Source organism: Taeniopygia guttata, chromosome 6, assembly GCF_048771995.1.
Source record: "Taeniopygia guttata chromosome 6, bTaeGut7.mat, whole genome shotgun sequence".
Lineage (NCBI taxonomy): Eukaryota > Metazoa > Chordata > Aves > Passeriformes > Estrildidae > Taeniopygia > Taeniopygia guttata.
Genome location: NC_133031.1, coordinates 22,768,938 through 22,789,059, shown reverse-complemented (window position 1 = coordinate 22,789,059; position 20,122 = coordinate 22,768,938). Strand labels below are relative to the sequence as shown.

The 20,122-nt window shown below is 38.4% G+C and overlaps 2 protein-coding genes across 2 annotated transcripts in view; one reads left to right on the top strand and one right to left on the bottom strand.

Moving 5' to 3' along the window:
• The window catches only part of ENTPD1 (ectonucleoside triphosphate diphosphohydrolase 1), a 62,265-nt gene extending 53,924 nt beyond the window's left edge, over nucleotides 1-8,341 (bottom strand). The window contains exon 1 of the mRNA XM_072931155.1: nucleotides 8,198-8,341. The gene's annotated coding sequence lies outside the window, so the exon portion shown is untranslated. The remainder of the gene's footprint in view (nucleotides 1-8,197) is intronic.
• The window catches only part of LOC100230461 (gamma-aminobutyric acid receptor subunit pi), a 45,873-nt gene continuing 27,528 nt past the window's right edge, over nucleotides 1,778-20,122 (top strand). Inside the window, exons 1-3 of the mRNA XM_030276176.4 lie at nucleotides 1,778-1,990; nucleotides 9,996-10,084; nucleotides 15,309-15,412. Of these exons, the coding sequence (XP_030132036.4) occupies nucleotides 10,023-10,084; nucleotides 15,309-15,412 (166 nt within the window). The 5' untranslated portion in view covers nucleotides 1,778-1,990; nucleotides 9,996-10,022. The remainder of the gene's footprint in view (nucleotides 1,991-9,995; nucleotides 10,085-15,308; nucleotides 15,413-20,122) is intronic.

Here is a 20,122-nt window from a genome sequence, read left to right as displayed (position 1 = left end):
AATATTTTCATTCTGATTAAATTATGACCTGCAATTAGTGGGAACTTGAATAGGGTTTTTAAGAAGGAAATAGGAAGAGATCCCTAGAAATTTGAGAATCTGATATTGTGCATTAACTAAACTTGTGCTTGGAGTCCTATTGGGAATAACAATCAGCATTCTTTCTGTGCCAGTTGCTTACAGAATTGACTTTAAAGCTGTTTTCTCAGTTCTAATGCTACAATAGGCCACATGAGACCAAACTTGCTTATTCTCCCACTTACAGCTGCTCTGTAATAGAAACAGCCAGGGATTTTTTTTCCCACTGGGTTTCCAGCTTCTTTCTGCTTGACCGATGAATGGAAGATAAACACTACATACTTTATGCAGTCAGACAGACTGTTCAAATGAGATGTGGGGGAACTGTCCCAGAGCAGGCACACTCAGCACATATTCTTGACTTATAATTGGATCAATATTCAACATGTGCAGGAAAGAATGATTACTACATTTCTTTAATTTCTCCCTCCTACAGATGCAATAACAAATAAGAGCTTTAGAAATAACAATAGAAAGGAAAAAACAATAGAGAAATCTGCTCCATTTTTTGCCATGTAGAGATATGTTTTCCTCTCCTAGTCTGAGCCTCAGCTCTTCCCCTGTTCTGTAACTTGAGTGGAGCTTCCAGTGTAGTCACAGCAGATATGTGACATCAAATGGCCTCTTAGGGCAACATGTCTGTAACTAGCTTTAAGACGGAGTTAAGAAAAAGGACAAGGGGTAAAGGTTTTAAACTAAAAGGAGGTAGATTCAGACTAGATAAAAATGACGTTTTTATGGCATTGGTGAAACACTGGCACAGATTGCCCAGAGAAGCTTTGGATGCCCCATCCCTGGAGGTGTTCAAGGCCAGGCTGGACGGAGCTCTGAGCAACCTGATACCACAGATAATGTCCTTGTCCAGGGCACGGGGGTGGACTTGATGACCTTTTAAGGTCTTTTCCAACCAAAATAGTTCTATAATTCTGTGAAAAAGGAAAAATCATATGCTTACTTCTGACATGAACTGAGACTAGCATGTTCTAGGAAGAAAAAACAGGGTTTTTACTGCTAGAAGATACAGGATTGAGACCTCTCAGCCTTTGCCTTCCTCAAAATTTATCAACTCTTTAATCCCAAAAAACAACATCAGGATTTGAAACTGAAATAGTCAAAATCATTTTCTCTCCCCTGCTTCATACCTTGCTCCAGTACCACTATATTTTACTACTGGTGATAGCATCAGGAAGGGTTTGATGTGTTCCTGTGTATCCCTCTCATCCACAATATTGTAGCCACAGGAAACGATTTCTGATGGCAGATGTTAAATTCTGTCTGAAGTGGTTTTTAACGCAACCTTTGTTGGTAATCACATTCCCTAAGTGGCTCCCCTTATCCTAAATTTTGTAGAACAGTATGTCTGCAGAGAAAGTGCTACTTTCATCTCTCTGAAAACTGCCAACAGGTCTTGAAGTGAGAGGACAGATAGGAAAACAACATCTGCAAAACAAACACCTTTCACTTTTGGAAGGACTTGAACAATGCTGCTCAAAGGCATGCAGAACATCAAATAGAGAAGAAGGGTGGAAGTTTCTACCCGGGGTAGCTGGGACGGGTCAATCGCAAGAAGAAAAACCCAGGCAATCAGCAGTTACGGAGGTATGGCAGAAAAAGAAGCCATGGGAAGCGCTGCCCCGACTTGTGTCTGTCCATCGCCACTTTTCCGTCTAGCATCCTTCCCCCTGACACACTTGAAACTGAAAAGCGGTGCAAGCGAGATCAAGCAGAGGAGGAGCAGCAGGGAAGGGGTAACACTTGGAGGCTCTTGTGGGCGCTTGAGCGAGCAGCAGCAGGGGAGCAGCCGGCCCGTGTGCCGCCCACGCCCGGCCGGGGGCGGGCTCGAACCCGCGGCGCGGCGGGCGCAGAGCTCGGCCGGCCGCCAGGCTGCTCGGAGCTGCCGCCGCCGCTCCAGGTAAGGCGCGCCCGCCCCGGGCTCCGCGGCTGCCTCCCTCCCTCCTAATCCCTCCCCCTCCGCTCTCTTGTCCTTTCAATTGCTTTTTAAAAAATGTTAGCGTCTCCTCTCTGAGGTATCGTTATACTGATGGATTAAAATAACTCGGAATAATTTCAATTAATAAGTCTAATCGAAGATGTGTGTCCCCCAAAAGGCTGCAAAACCTTGCTTTTAAAAACAGTGAGTGGCACGTGGAGAAACTTCTCCAAGAGAGATAATGTAAGAGCCAGCTCCCATTTTCCACCCCAATTCCTCATCAAATCTGCGTCCCACCTCAAATGAATACAGAGATGAACAATGCACTAGTACTTAAAAAGGTGTACAAAATTTAAAGTAGATCACGCTGATTAAACATGTTATTGAGCACTGAGTAATGAAGAAAGGGAATATTTGAATTTAATGAAAGCATTTTATTTCTATAGAAGGCTTTTTTCTAGTTATTAAAAAATCCTATATACACAGTTTCAATGGCTATATTTATTTCAAACTTTATAAACAGGACTCTTAAAGGTTGTGCTCCATCTTCAACACAGGTAATTCTAATAACCTGTCATAGAATAAAGCTAAAGCAGTTTGTACTGAAGGAAAAGGAAGATCCTGCAACAGGCACACACAGATTTAACTAATGTTCCTACGTGGTAGCTGTGGAAAAAATTGGAAATATATATTTTATTGGGAAAATGTCTCTTGCTTTCAAAGCCCCTCATGCGATTTCCTCTTAGACCAAATTCCTGACTACTTTGAGCTCAGCTGCATATCTCAGTTGGAATAACTCCTCTGACCTCAACCTTAGCAGGTACAAAAGCTTACAGCTGAGCCCAGGACACTCAACTTGAACAACATTCACATTTTTGCATGGCTGTACAATTAAAAGCATTATATCTTGTGATTATTATTTATAAAAATATGCAATTCTACTGAGTAATTTTAATTTTATTTGTACCAGTAAATTTTGAATACAAAAGCTTAATAGATTAAAAAAACCCTGAAACTGCTCTGAAAACTGATTTTTTCCTTCCCAGTCTTTCATCCAGGAGCTGACTCTTGAGGTGACAGGGCAGGTTTGTGCATGGGGACAGTCATACCAGCCAGTTGTTCATCACTGCCCATAATGGTTAGTTTGTAAATCACCTGGCTACAGATATTTAACAATTCACTAAGGAATTTGAGTCTAAGACCTTCGACCCAAACTGAGAAGTAGATATTTGGTGGCTAAGAAGAATAAAGATTTCTTTGAAAGGTTTCAGATATGCACAACAATAATCAAACCCAGAAAAGTCTGTGATTCAAATTCATAACTTGGATGGAAAATAAGGGGCTCAGCTGGGGTGTATTCCCTTCCTTCTTCCACTTTGCTCCCGAACTAACAAGAATTTGCAACTGAAAACAAAACGAATTGCAGACCAAGGGGCTGTTCTCTGTCATACATTTCAAAGGCACATTGCACAACATTCAGTGAGGAGAGAAGATGGATATGACTGACCCTAATCTGCTCCTGCAGGGCCCTTCTTTTCCCCTCCCAGCCTCAAGAGTGTGTTCAGGGACAGGGTGAGATGCTCCTCATCCTCCCAGGCCCGAGGCTGCATGGAGGGGAGCTGAGGAACATTAGTTGGGTCCTGGGTAGTTTCTACAACATGAGAATGCTGAGCAGAACTCCCAATCATCATGGTCTGTGTGGGGAGGCTTGGCCCCAGGTTAATGGCTAGAAGATTCTAGATCTGCTAACTCTCATAAGGAACAGTAATTTAAACTGGCACAGCAAAGACAGGATTCAATTTGTCTTTACAAATCAAGTTGTTATTTCTTAATCTGAACCAGCATATCCTGTCCAACATTTTGGGTTTTCAACTATTTATCTTAATCATATCTAGGCTGATAGTGCCCAAAAAAACTCTCTCAATTTTGCTGTATTATTATTTGCTAAAACCACATTATTTATCCTGGTCTGTGTAAACAGTGAAGGTTTCAGTGCTTCTGTGTCTGCTTTTAGCCCACACTTGTGGGTGCCCTGTAAAAACCTAGTGATTTAAAGTGCTTGGTGACCAGGCAGCTCTCAGGTCCCAGATTATCGATGGGAGACCACCCAAGCCATGAGTGTTTGCCACCCTACAGCTGTTTGCACCTTCCTGCACAGTCAAAACCTTTCCGAAGGTGCCTTTGAGGTTTCATCCATCAGTTGCAGCCTCTGAAGGTTACCTACCACTCTGACCCAACTCAAACGCATTCATTCTTTAAATTGCACAGAAACTGAGGGCCTATTGAAGCCACATGGGTGGGCTGTGAGTTCTGACTGTAAAACCGCTGTGGGATTGGGTGTGGGAGGACCTTGGAGTATTGACAAACACCTTAAAAAGCCAGTAAAGGTCTCAGATTTGAGATTTGGATTTTGGTACCAGAGGACTCAAACATTTGTAGACTTATGGAGAGGTCCAGCTGCCCAGATAGCAGAACTGAGATGCACAGAGCAAAAAACTTTATAAGGTCTGTATGCACATAAACCCAACCATTAATAACCCCATAAACCTCTGATTTCTTTGGGTAATTACAAATGGCAGGAATCATCAGCCGTGACTCAAGCACCACTAATATGCCAGACTTTTGAGTGTCAGCTATCTAAAATGTTTAGAAACAAGGTGGAGAGAAGTTACTTAGTTCTCTGCCTTTTAAAACTAGAAAATATCCTTTGGGGGACATTTTCTGTAGATTTCTCAGTAGATATAAGCAGAGCTTGTAATGAGCACTACATTTAAGCAGTCACATGAACATGTTCATTTCTTATAATCTATTTTGTGAATGTTTATTACTACATCCATTTCTGTACATTGCTGAAACCTTTCAGTTTAGTGCTATGCTGGTTGGGAACCGGGCATCTGGCACTTGCTCCATGAAGGTAACTCCTAGAATTGTATTATCATCCTAAGCACTCAGTTTTTATAAATCTGAAAATAAATTTCCAGCAAAACAGTGATCATAATGCTAACAGCATCCTTACCAGTTATTTTGCAGCTAATCCACAATATGTAGTGTATTTAAAATGCACAGAGTGAAAACAACAACAGATAAACACATAAAATAATCCTGTCATAGGTTATGTAACTTAATCTAAGGCTTTGATGTTCATGAAATTGATAATACAGAGAATTTGGTGAGAAATAAAGACTTCAATCCAGGGCACCAAATGTCTCTCATACACTTAATTATGTAAGTATTAGCAGCATATTGCTAATCCCTACTCCTTTGGTGGCTAGAAGTGCTGACACTAAAAATTTTAAGGCTGTAACAATAGATTTGTTTGACTTCTATTCTGACCTTCCAGTGTATTTTGAGGACAGTGATTTTACATATAAACTTGTACATTATTTGGGACATTGAAGTAAATTACTGAGTTGTTTATATAGTCTGAAATCATGTTATGGTAATTTTTTTTAATAAATGCATTTGCCATACTGTTTTGTTTGGGATAATTTTAAAGACTCTCATGTAATGCCTATACCTATATAAACAATTTCTAATTATGATGTTTCAATTAAAGCTCATTTTGCTGTACCAGAGAAGCAGTTTTCATTTCTGGTGCATCTTAAATTCATTCTACTTATTTAACAGTGTGAACTTCTGTTGCTGGAACATATCTTTGACAAAAACATCTCAGGGTACAGAACTTGAGAAGATGCTTTCAGACTGGAGCAACTTCCCAAGATTTTCACTGAGAAGATGACACTTCTCTTACCTGGCACATGTGACAACTATTGATCAGAGATCCCAGCATAACTGGAATCCAGAGTTTCACTTTGAACTATTGGCAGATACAGCACAGCAGAGGCCTAAGAGCCCTTCAATTGCTGACATAACCCTGTCATAACAGATGGTCCCTGTACTGCCTGGCTGCAGAGAAAACACAATGGGACAGCTGCTTTCTATGGGCCAAGTACATCTAACTCTGATTACTTGCCCAAGGAGGCTTGCGTGGTTTTGCCCATGGTAGGCAGGATCAGATGTGCCTAGGGTTTAAAAACAAGCTAGCTGGTGTGCCAAAAGCCAGTTGTCAGCCACATAAGAGGGTGCCCTTTATAATAGGATGCAGACACATGCATTTGTCCACTTTCATCAGTCAATTCCCAGTTAGACCTAGAGTTTTACTGCCACTGGGGTTTATTCCTTCTTTTTAATTTGCTACATTAAAAACCCCCTTCTTGATACTTTTCACTCAAGTTACAGTCTCTGCAGTATTAATCCTAATATGGAAAAAATATTTGAATGTGTGAAAATTTTGCATCTCTTTCTCTTTCAGGCAGTATTAGGAAGTACCATGAAACTACAGCCATTGTAGCCAGGCATCCAAATTAACCCAAAGACATATCATGGCACTTTATTCCACAAAGTGCTTTGTCAGTGACTACTGTCACTCTGTTGTATGCAGTTGACTTTTCCGAGCTGTGGTGCTTTCGGCTGAAGTAGAGTAAATTTCCTTCACAGTGGCTAGAATGGAGCTGTGTTTTGGATTTGTGCTGTGAGCACAAGTGTTGGTATTTCAGGGATGTTTTTACTGCTGAACAGAGCTTGCACAGGGTAAAGGCCTTTCGTGCTTCTTCTACCAGCCCACCAGGGAGGAGGCTGGTGTTTCAAAAGAAACTGGGGGGGGACACAGCTGGGACAACTGACCGAAGGTGTAGATGTCCTCTACTTCCAAATCTTATCTTGTGACTGCTTTCCATGTACCCTCTTCCTTTCTCCCACAAAGTCCTTAGTTTTTCCAGCTTTCCATTGTTTCCCTTCCAACTGGTTCATTTTGATCTAGCAAACAGGATGGAGTCAAGAGCAGATAAGCTCACAGGTTACTTTGCAGTTCTAGCAGACAATGCAAGCAGAGAATCCAGAGCAGGGGAGGCAGCTGTACTTCTCTGGCACTCTGGGTGAATCCCTCATGAGTTTCTCTCTGCCTTTCAGTCAAGCACTTAAAGACACTGTCATTCAACAGTTTGGATGTGGAAGTAAAATGCAACTGTAATGCCAATTCAATTTATACTCTAAACCCCACCATCTGCTTTTTATTTTAAGATAATTCTACATGCAGTTTTAGATGCCTGCAGTAGCAGCCATGGGAATTCAGGCATATGGCCACTACCATATGACAAAGTGTATTATCTAATAATTTCTTGTCTTTCTCATGCATCCACTTGTGCATAAGGTATTTCAACATAATAGGTATCTTATCCTTTAATCCATTCACACAAAATTCACTTCTAGTAAAATCTTTGGATATTTCTACTACCTCTGCCAGCTCTCTGCCTCACCCCATTTTAGCCTCAAAGGTTTGTGAAACTTGCATAATTCACTTTTCCTGTCATGCTGAAGATAATAAATAACTGAATTCCCATGAGAAATGTCAAAACATTGGAGGACATTTTACAGTCTTAATCTGATCTGAATAAAAGTAGGAAAATGTCTTATCATATGAGAATCTGGAGCAGATTTGTTACCTTCACCTCAATTAAATGTTTAGAACAAGATGTGTCAATATATGCACAATAATCTGGACAGCATGCAGTCTGTCTAGTTAAACCAAATGGCTCAATATTCTATGCAGAAAACAGGTTATGCTTATTTTTCTAGGGTGGGAGGAAAAGATTATGGGTTCTGCTAAACTAGTTTTAAATACCAGTAATTCCAATCATACAGGCATGCAGAAAGGAACCTTGCTGTGAATGTGTAGTATTTGATAAAGAAATGTGTGACAGGAAAGATCCAGATGTGCAAACATGCCAAAAGCAGGCTTTTCAGCAAAACAAACCAGCTCAGTAAGCCCCTAAGAAAGGGGCAGCAGGGAAAACGGGTGTGTGCGTGCAAGCATGTACACACATGCAGCAGAGATTTATATATCCAACTTAAGTATTATCTGTGAAACAGCTTAGGACTCCAGTAGCTCCCCAGTTCTATTCCCTGGCTGGCACGCAGTGTCCCTTTGCAGCGAGGGCAAGCCAGCTGGCATGGCAATCAGATCTCTTATTCGTGTTTCTTGCACAGAAGGAAGAGGATCTTCTCCCTTCTATTACTTGCATGCTCTCTTTCCCTGAGCATACAAAAATAATCCATGTACCATAAGATGGATTTAACTTTGATGTGTAAAAGGCCAAAATTCTCCACCCCACCCTCCATTAAAATTGCTACCTTTGACGTTGGTTAAGAACTGAAGGTAAACCAGTTGCTTTAGAAAGAAATCAGTAATAAGCCCACTCCTTTTCATCTTCAGTACTGTAAAAATGAAACCCAAACAAGCACAGAAATATCCATAGGTTTCCTTAATCTGTTTATAAAGGATCTTCAGTCGTATTAGGAGCTCATAGTAGCAATTCAAAAGCTAAATATAAAAGCAGCTTTATGAAGTACTTATAAAGTCAGTAAGAGGCTTTTTATTTTTAGCATATTTTCCTGTGAGATAAAGATAATGAATGTAGAAAGCATCCAAACCCAAAATGAGACATGCAAAAGAGATCCCACGATCTGCACCAGGGGTGTTACAGAATCAGCATGTAGAGAGCAGTGTTCTAACAACACCATCTGCTCATTTGTGCTGTTTTTTCCTATTACCAGCTCTCTTAATGTCTCATGCGTGATTTTCTGTGGAAGTCAGGAGGAGTCTATGATTTATTTTGACATTAATATTTACCAGGCTGGTGTATGCTTAAAGTAGCAAAGATGTTGAGAATGTTTCCTCATTTAAAAAGCCATTGAAATGGTTTTCCTTTTTCATTCGAGACATTAACAAGTTATTTTGTCACTTCACTGTTACATAAAAGCCATATCCCATTCACATGGCATTAATTTAGGTAAATACCACTAGTTTTGCTCTTACTAGAGCTGTAGACTGAAAGAAAAATCACTTTGGTTTTTAAAAAGTTTGCTGGCCTTTTACATTGGTCACTAAATAACAGTGAGATAAAGTTTCATGCTGTGAAACTTAAGTTCTTTACTATTAGCAATTTACTGGGAAATGAAAATGCAAGATACTCCTGCAAAACTCACTCTGGACACTGAGAAGAGGTTTGATTGTCCCTTCCTGAAACCTAAAAAGGATATTTCAGTTGCATTAATTAACAATTGTCTTGCAGGTTCTGCGTAAGGAGCATTCTTGATATGTGTGGTTGTTTCAGTGTATTGAAGCAAGTCTTACAAATGAGGTTTGTGTACTCTGCTGAAATACAGAAAAGTGTGCACAGTCTGTGCATTTCAGATCTCTTGCATGACTGCATTACACTATGGATTGATACTCTTTTCATCCAGAAATGGATTACAGAGCTGACAGATTTCTTAAAATACCCATTGTGGATGTGAATCATACTGACAAAAGCAAAGAAATCCCATTCAGAAAAGACATCTTACCTCAGCCATTCTTATGAATATGGATGATTATATATGATGTATATACAAAGGATTTTTTTTAATAGCTAGGTATAGAAGCCTAAAATTTCATTTTTTCTCATTAACAAAAAGACTACCAAAGTTACATACCAGTGGTATTGATGCTATGCATGTACTAGAGAGGTTGCTCTTAAATAGCTCTGTGTTCTAACATGGGGCCATGTCTTGTCCCTTTAGAAGGGACACTGATATGTCAGAGATGCACTCACAAATATGAAGAGCAGAGACAAAACTCAGTGTTTGCAATTCTCCTGCACAGGATGACATTATTTTTCACAGCAATTACTTTCCCTAATATTTAAAGGACAGAGGCTAAAATGAAAGAACTGTAGTATACTGGAATGCTGGTTAGTTAAATTAATTCTGATGCCACCCTTTTTTTTTTTTTATCCTGGTTTTGAGATTTTAAAAAATGAATATAGATACTTATACATTAGAAGAAGCTATTCAAGATACAATATCTCTAGTGTTTAAAACCTTTGGAAATTAATGTATGAGAAATGCATATGTGCTGTAAAGCATTACCTCTGCACTTTTGGTTTTTTAGGAGCTACAAGAACTTCTGAAAGAACTTATGACAATGTGCAGTCTTAAGTGCTGCAGTCTCAAAGCCCTTTTTCTATTGCTGCTCTATAGGTAAGAAGTATTTGCTAAAATTATTATTTCTTCAATATATTATTATATCCATTGGTTTATAATAAACTTACTTATAATTAAAGACATATCTGTCAAGGCAAAAAAGTAAAATAATCTTGGCATTTGAATGTTGCCTCTTACAAAAATTAAAGAACCTGGGTATTAACAGAAATACAGGACTGAGCTTCGTGAATCTCAGCTGCCTTGATTAACAGATTTTTTTTTAATTGGAGAGATTGATGAGGGGAGAAAAAGAATGGAATTTATGAAGCATATGAACCCTCAAATAAAGGATTACTGAGTACAAAGTGAGTATTGTATCAGATGCTTAGCAAATTCAGATGGGCACACGGTCCTTGCCTGGAGCAGAGTGCCTTGCCCTAGGACAGAAGCACACAGTCCACCTAGATTCACTACAAGCTTGAGATAGTAAAATCATCATTGCGTGCTAAAAGGAGAGTATCTTAAAAATAATTACCTATTTTAAACACTGTTTTCTTATTCTCTGATATGAAATCATGAAGTCATTAGGAAATCTGAGATACATTATGCTGGAAAGTGAAAATGATCCTCTCTGGCTGCACATAACCCTTCTAACAGTACAGTTGTCATGAGAAAAAGATATAGAAATGGAGCACTTAACATATATTCCTTTCATAAAAACGGGCAAAAATATTCTTTAAGTAATTCTAATAAGAAAATGCAATAATGGACAGGTTAAACATTCTTACCACTACTTTCATTGGAAGTATTTAAAGTCTGTGAGCCAATTCTTTATCTAGAATTGCTTAAACGACTTCATCTCACAGTAGATTGCTCAGGATAAGATTCTATCTGAGCTTTAGCTCAAGTGGGTGTGCAAACACTCATTTAGATAAAGCTTTCTCTGAGTAGTGGGAACAGGCGGAACAGTCCCCTGAAAATACATTTAAAGCATCCACCTCTCCCACCTTCTCCATTCCTATAGAGAGGTCTTTGTCCAGAGCATGCTCTTGCTCTAATTCCACCTTCTTTCCTCATCATTCCTCATCAGCTGTGACTTGCCACACTGTAATGAGTGGATGCTAAAAGACCAACAATTTCAGAAGCACCTGAATAAGAAGGAGGCAAAATTCCCCCAGGAGCTTGTGGTACATATCTCATGAATATCAGACAGACTTTGTGAATCCTCTTACAGCTTCATCTGGCTGTGAGTGTCCAGCAGCACAGGAGTTCATTCCTGAGTGTCATCCATGGGGTTAAGTGCACACACAGCACCTGTGTGAGTGCCTGGGTACAAGTGCAGGGCACTGAACTGATGTGCCCGTTGTACCCAAATCCAGACACAGGCTGAGAAGAGGCTCTGGCCCTTGGTTATCTCACAGACAAGATGATGCTTGGGTACAAAAATGCATTTTGCAGTGCACAAATCAGGAGGGGTTTGTGAAAGTGTTGTTTAAAACAAAAACTATTCTGCTTGGCACGGAAACAGAGAAATATTTCTAAATAAAACCCAATGGCTAAGGTGCACCCCAAGCAAGGGACATGATTTTATGCCAAGTGGTCCCTCAGGTATTCCACATGGAAAATCTCTGCCTAACATGTGAAGAGAGTTTCTTTTACTGAATAATTTACAGTGAGTAATGGTATGGTGTTGTTTTTTCCTTTCTATCTCACCCTGCCTGAATGACACTTCTTCACTTCACTTAACATTAAATTATATTGCAATCATAACATGCCCCCCTTTTTACTATTAAAATCTATATCTGAGGAGTTGCCTGGATGATTTGTTTCCCAGAATTTTTATTTTTTTAAGTATCAATGAAAAAATTGAGGTAAATTTATCATTATCAGGAATCAGTTCTATCAATGCATCTTATTTGGTCTGAAGAAGGGCTCCCATTTGTTTCAGGGAGGGTGTTTTTAGCATAAAGAATGCTAGTCTGGATTTAGGGAATCAGAAACAGAATTCTATGAAATGTTCTTTTTTTGCCTGAGCTCAAGAGCATTTATGTATTTCACTGTTTGTTCTTGTGCCTGGTAACATGATGTTAGTTTCAACCTCACCATTTAATAATAAAAAAAAATGTGACAGTACTGTCCATTTCAAAGCAGAGAATTAATCAGTGATTTAGATTTTGCTACAGTTTATCTGCAAAGACCATATAAACCCTCATATCATTGAGCAAAGGTACGAAACCAGAAATAACAACTTTATTTGCGTCTGTAAGCCCTTCACCTGTCAGTGAATTGCCTGAAAAAAAGCTTTTTTTATTCTTGTTTTCCTGGGGGAGTGTTTCAAAAGCTTGTTCAAACTGTATCTGGCATTTTGTTTATCTTCTTGCAGTTCTAAGTTGTTTCTGTTTCTTTCATGCTTTCATGATACATATCTTCTGACAAAAAATAGCCAGAAAAATATTCTCGTACATGTGTCTAGACTGTACTTTTGCCTAAATAAATGATATATACTACTGTTTAGGGCAAATGTTTCTTTTTTCCTTCCAGTTACTCCATTCTGTTAAGACACTAACTTGAAAGTACCTTAAATAACAAACAGTTGTTGAACCTTTCAAGTTTAGCCAAAATTTGCAGGTTTTGTCCGTTAGAATGACTTAGGTAAATAAATAATTATAATTCGGCTTTTATAAAAGCAACCAGAGGGCACTGATCCTGATGAGTTAAAGCATTTAATTAAGCATTGACAGCCCAGAACAGATAGATATTCTCAGCTGAAAAATAATTACATACTCAGGTTTTTTTTTCTGTAAAAGCCTGTTCCCTCCTTGGTTGCTGGAACACCTGTTGCAAGGCAATTCCACACTTAAATGCATGCCAGGGTATTTCAAATACCTTAGGAAAATGGAGGAACTTAGTTTCCCTTAACTATGAAACACAAATATAACAACACAAATACTGGTTAAAAGAGAAGCGTAGATGCATTGAGGAGAAGATGCAGATGCACGAGTGGAATGAGTTTCAACTTTATCCTTTGTGAGTGTGTGCAGCTGTGAGCTCACTGTGGCTGAGCTGGGAATGGAGCCCGTGAATCAAAGAGTGCTGTAAAGGTACCAGGCCATCATCCCTTAAAAGACAGAAACCCCAAACTGCTGAAGGCACAGAACCTCTGCAGGTTTCTCATCTTTCACCACTGACATTCTGCCTCGGAGTGTCCCCCAAAGGCAGCAGGCTGGTCACACCACACGCTCACATTTAGGAGGCCTCAGGTTCCTTTCACTTGTTGGCTTGCTGTGCTGGGTCTTCTCTAAGGTTTTGTGGCCAAACAGCACACAAGGGATAGTGCCTCATTAACTCACAGCCTTAATTACAGCATAACAGCTTTCCCAGGCTTATTTAACCATAAATCTCAAAAGACCAGTGATATGAGGCTACACATCATGTATTAATGAGGAAAATTATGAATTACCACAGGTCATTTAAAGGAAGGAGTTCCATAAAAAAATTTTAAGATATATCTTAGAAAATAGAGTTAATTATAATGAACCAGACCACTCTGCAATTGCATGTTGGTTGGCAGAATAATGATGTACCCTAGCAGTAGAAAAGAAACAAGTTTTCCTTTAACATTTCACAACGTGTAAAACTTACTCAAGAACAATCCAGTAAAGCTGTGAAACTAAGCTCATGCAGCTCACTGAACACTTAGCTAAAATTTATATGTAAATTATAAAAGGACAGGTATCTATTCCAAGTACAGTATTTAAGAAATTAATTACATTCAAATGCATTTCCAATTTTAACACTTCTATGCAACATAAAACTGGCCTTCTCATTTATAGTCACATCTCAACTCAACGTGACTCTGTTTGTTTCTTTAGGGAAAAATTTACAGGAGAAACTTCCCTTATTTCAATGCTGGCATTACTCAAGGGTAAACTTAAGTAACAACATCATTCTTTGGCAATACAGAAATAAAAAACAGGGAAAAAATCAAGTTAAAAAATAAGATCATTCAAATAGCTAAGATATTTGTGTTATAAGGCAGATAATGAAAACCAGCTACTTCTGTGGCAATAGGGTCTGATGAATAAAAAATTATGCAGCAATAGCAGCTTTTCAAGCCAGTGGGACACCACATTTCAAACCACAGTGTGATTTGGCCATGTGCATGCAGTGAGATCATCTCAGCAATTAAGCTTTTCCAGTCTAAGATACCTGATTATTCCTAGTGCCTCAGTGTCCTGACACAACAACTCAAGCTTTCTCAGAAACAGCAAAATTAAAATGAAAACATTGAGTTTTGGAAAGCTAGAAGAGACCCAGAAATATAATGCAGAAAAGAAAACAGAGTTTTCAGGAGCAGCTCCAGAAAGAGCTGAGATGAAGAAATTCAGTGAGGATTTAGCACTGTAAGGGACGATCACAAAACACTGGTAGCCCCTTACCTAAGGGTTTATGCTTAGATTCTCCTCCCTAGGAGCAAATCACCGCAGCTGCAGCTCTTGCACCTCCTGCAGGAGGGCTGGTCACCCTTCTCCTGGTGTTTGTATCGGTGTCTGCTCTCCAGCAGCACAGACAGTGCCTCTGCCAGCTGGGCTCACTAAGGAAATTCATTATTTGCTCCTCACCTTCAGAATCCATCCCCCACCTTCCTCAAATCTTTGGGAACAAGCAATTTCTACCATCGGTGCTGTAATTTCTGAAGAGCACACCCTGCTTACGGTCCTGGGGTGCTCAGCTCCAGGGTTAGGCAGAAAGGGTTTGTAATTATTTATATATAGCTTCTGTGGATTGCATTTGTAGCTGTTTCTGAACAGAGGAAGCATTTGAATTCTCATTATGCTTCACTGATTTTGGTGAACAGGATTATTTCTGTAGCCTGTTTAAAAATTGTGTTGTGAAAGCAGGATTTTTAGAGTGTTTTTATGCATTAGTGTCTGAGGATGGTTTCTGACTCTGAGACCTAAATATAATGTATTTCATTATGTAAAAAGAAGCTTAATAAACAACCAGCATCCCTTCCACATTCCTAGATTATAACCGTAATGCCCTGTTTACAGATAAAGTATTAAAGAAGATTGTTTCTCAGATGGAGTGTTAAGAAATAATAGACTTTAAGGTATAAAAAGAAATAGAATTTCAGGAATAAAAAGAAATAAAAAACTGTAAGGTATAAAAGAGTTCTTTTCCAATAAAAGACTAATACAGATTATGAAATCTGATTTTTTTTAATATTGGGTTTTTTTATTATGTCCTTTAAAACATCCTCCTTTTCAATTCCTTTTAGGTCAATGCAAATTCCTAAAGCTGAAGGAAAAGGTGACATTCTACCTCCAACAATACAAAAAATAATAAAAGGCTACAACAAGTATCTACGTCCATTTTTTGATAGTAAGTAGAAAAGCTCTTTCTGTAAGACTGAGTCATAACATAATGTGGTGTCTAAAATTCAGCATGAGAGCAAATGGGTTTTTTCTGTACTTTTTTCCTCTGATATCTGACAGCCACTGATCTGATTATATATGTTCTGTGATATAATAAGATAGAGTTTAATAGCTTTTGTGGCCCAAGGTGAAACTTGTCTATAGCAAGAATTTGCAAGCTAAACTTCCAGACTGTTAGAAAACTTGACTATCATTGTATGAAATAAGCTGTAACATCTTACCTATTTCAACAAGTAATTTCCTCTAATTTCCTAAATAACTGTAAAAAGCTTTGATTAAATATTTGAAAGCTTTATATATCAAGCTGTTCATAACAGCACAGACAAATCTTGTTACTATGCAAAGTACTATGTGTCTCAGCTATAAGTTTGCAAGAGAATTATTTAATAAGTGATTCTTGCCTCAGGTCTTAAAGGTCACTGAACAGATTTACTGAAAATTGTGGGGGAGGAATGAATTGAAAAGAGAAAATGAATCAAAAATGTGAGTTCCCTGCATCAGAAACCAATGGTTACCAGATTGGAAGAGCCACATAGTCTACTGCATCAAGGTTGATTTTACTGCCCTGCAGTGCAGTCAGACACCTGAAATCTCAGTGAAAAACTTCTTCCTTATTTGAATCAGGCTATTGGATGTATCAGAAGTACTGAGGAGTTAGAAAGTGGCATGAAGAGCTTGTCCTGGAGAAAGTGCATGACACTGAAGAAGAAAATATTCTGAATGTTGAACAGAAGCTCAGCATCATGTGTCTGTCAGAAAACAAACTTGCAGCGTGAATGCTAGGCAATAGTTCTTGAGCTAGATGTTTGGAAATGTTCGAGGTATGAATGCAGATGAAATATTTTATATCCCTTTATATCCTGCTTAAACAAATAATTGACCAGTGGGTTTCTAAGACCATACTTTTACCTCTTGCCATCCAAGTACTTGGTTCAGTTTGAAAGCTCCATATTATGTACTGTTTCTGAATCCATTTATAATAATTTTAAGATAAACCTTTTGGGTTGAAGAAAAAGGGGAAAGCTATTTCATCTCCTTGTTTTTATTGTAATTATCTTAGCTGATGATAAAACTTCTATAAAATATTTAATGCTCTAAGGAGACTGACAGCAAAATAGAAGTAACTTTAATAAATAAACTAACCCTTCCTCATTGGAGATGATGCATAATGTAAAATAACTGTGTTCAGTGGCCATTAATATATTTTATTCATTACCTTATGTTATTACTAAAGATATGTTGGCACTGCCATGATGAGTGTGCTTGGGTAGACAACAGAGTCTCATTTCAAAATCCTCTAATAGCAATTAAGACCTACCATAAAGCATATTTGAGTTACAAATCTCCCTTTTCTCTATCTTTTTTCCTCAGCTGTTGTATCACAGCAATGCTATAGTTTTTTGGTTTTTTTTTTTGTCTGAGGGATGCTCAGGCCTCTCTGGGTGTGGAAATCCCAGAGGAGCTGGGGCACAGATCGAGTCTGTCACACACAGAGCCAGTCTCACACCTCCAGACAGCGCCAGCATCGCTGCATATGCTCACTGCAGCTCAGGCATGCAAACTGCCTCAGAAACCTTTGATGGATCTTTATTAATTCTAGTGCTGAAGGAATAGATGACACTCTGAAAAAAATACATTTTATAATGCCACTTCTAAATGCAGGGTTGGTGGTTTTGTGAGCAATTACTTTGTAGGAATAATTTGAGTTAGGATGACTCAGGCAATGCTTCTCCTGATTTTTCAACCTGTAGCTTTTTGTGAGATCATTTGGGATCACTTTCCTTGCTATAGAGGAAGGTTTGCTTGGGCTGGGGAGTGGTATCAGCCTAGTCCTGACCCCACTATATTACTGGCAGCTACAATTTGCATGAGGGTCAGACCGAGGAGAAGTGATTGCTTTTCTCTGCTCTTCTCAGAAGCAGAGCTAGCAAACCACCTAAATCCTCAGCTTAACAAACCAGTGGAATTTATTTATCTCTGTGACCACATCTATGCTGGCTTTGTTCAACGTAATATTTTCCTGATTTCTATGGTGGGGTTTTGCCTGCAGCTGGTGTACCTTGTGTCTGTTCTTGGTAACTGGTTTACTCAAGAATGACATCAATATCTGCAGCATGGCTGTCAAAGAGGTGATGATGCCAGAGTATAAATTAGTCATTGATACTTCTTCTGTGACTTTTCCCTGTCCCACTGCCCCCAAATTCTTAGTTTATTTGGGATGCTTTTATGTTAATTGTGACAGAGCAGTTAGAGATGGATCTTAAGGTCAAACAGCAGATTAGACTCAAGTAGGCTAATGAACAAATGCACATTAAAAACATAAACTGGGCTATTCTGGTAGAGATCATTGGCTACTGTAAAAGCCTGCACAGTCTTGATTGTGCAACCTATCAGTGATGATGTACTCAGAGAAACTTGTGTTTCTAGAAATATGAACAAAAAAGGATGGATATGCACCTGACAATCTATATTTGCTGTCTTGAATGAAAGGATTTGTATAAATGGGAACCTAGTATGTGTATGTGGATATGCTGCTAAAGCCAGCCTTTTCAAGACACTTGGCTTCCTTTACTTTAGTTTTGGCCAAGATTCCTTTGCTTTCAAAATTATGTGTGTTTCTGTTTATTAACTCAGTTAGAAACACACTCATAAACATACATGAAGAAATTTGTCATACAACTAGATGGTATTATTTGTGGGCATCTACAGTGCTTTAAGCTTAATGTTAGTGAGTCAAATGGAACTCTGAAATGTGTTTTTTATCAAGTATAAAAGGGCAAGAGGTGAGCTTAAATTTTAGAATAACCTAATTTAAAGTAATTTCAAAGTTACTTGTCCTTGAAAATTTTCTTCAGGCTGGAAAGGTCAATTTTTGAAGTGATGATTGCTGCCAAGATACAATCCTGCTCTTGCAAAATCAGTGGCACTGAGCTCCTTAATATTTGACAAAATGGGGTTTTAGTCCTGAAAAGAAAGTTAGGTATAAACAAATGTTCATAAAATGACAGTTCCTTTCTCCTTAAGCCAGAAAAGCCAGAAATATTTACTAGTTAAGTAAAATTTATGGCAGCTCATAAATTTTTAGTTTAATAAGCCCCCCATTTGCTTATTAATTTGTTTTTGGTCATTCTGCTAGGACTGGCAGATTGACTGGAAATGTCCCAGTCACATACCCCAACTGGGGCAGTGTCATTAACAGGGGGACTATGAAGATCTTTTTCATTTGAATGCAATGACTGCATAACAACATAAAAATTATTTTCTCCTCTCCTTGCATGGATTGAATCTACTGCTTTTCTAGATTCTAATTCTGGATTTATCTCACCTTATTTTGGTCATCTTCTCCTGCAGTCACCCCTCCAGACCCTGGCTGCACAAACATTGCCATTTTCGTGTAGCACAGACTGTCCTTCCACCCTCCAAGCACCTAAATTGGGTGCCCAGAGCTGGATTAGTTGAAGCCAGCCTTAGTGTGTCAGAGGCCTGCAGACAAATAAAACTGGCTGAGTGGTTTATGTTTGTCCATGGTGGGTGGCATGTACCAGTTGCCACGTTGTTGAGGGTACTTCAGACATTGTTAGCACAGAGGAATCTGGTTATTTAGCTCTGCCCTCATCTGAATGTTGCTATTAGGAATTCTCTTTCCTTATCTATAGCACTTTAATGTCCCTCTTTGAGCTGGTTCATCAAGCAGGTCTTCAAAATTAAGCAGATAGTTGCAATAAATAATAACCCCCCCCAAATCCCTAATCTGGAATGAATGTAGTCATTCTTTGGACTGGAATATGAAATGCTCCTATACAAATGTTAATAGATATTACTCCTCATATAATTATATCTATCCTACCCTTACAGATATATATGGAATACTTCTATAGAAAAGCTGGCATAAGGGATTTAAAAATCAACAGTTATTTCCCTTAAATGTGCTACATTACCCTGACACTTTATCTCAGCAATACAAGTTGATTTCCACCTCAGGTTTTCTGCTGGAACCATGTAGATCAATTTTATAACTTTATGTGCTGTGCCAAACTCCCTGAATTAATGAGCAATTCCTGCAGACTTCAGTAAGCCTTGGATTAGGTTCATAGGGTTGTTAAGGGATGCATAAAATCTTCTAAATAATTTTATACAAATATATTTTGTTCTGTGATTGAATGTGATAATTTAAGTGTTCTAATTAAAAAGAGAGATACTAGGAAAAGGTCACAGCTAAGTATATTTGAATATGGAAGCTGCTTTCAAGTGGTACAGAAAAGTGTCATGCTTAAATCAGTTATTCTAAATCACATTTAAAAGATTATTTTCCTTCATAATGAGTAATACATTTCATAGACTTAATTTTTAAATTAAAGCAAATAAAATTTTTGGGTCTAGCCTTCTGTCTAAGACCTGTCACCATGGGTTTTTTTCCCCTCAAATGTTATTTATATTAAGTTCTATAAATTTAATTAGATGAAGGCATTTTAGTCTTCAGGAATGTATGAAAGAGATATCAGAATGTTAGCTGTGTCTAGCACCCTTCGGTTTAGTGAGGCAAACTCACAGGGCACATGAAAAAGAAATACTAAATAAAGACTATTTTACATCCAATATTTAGCCAATATCTAATCCTTTAGAGAAAAGCAAAAAGCCCAGAATATGTAAACTTCAG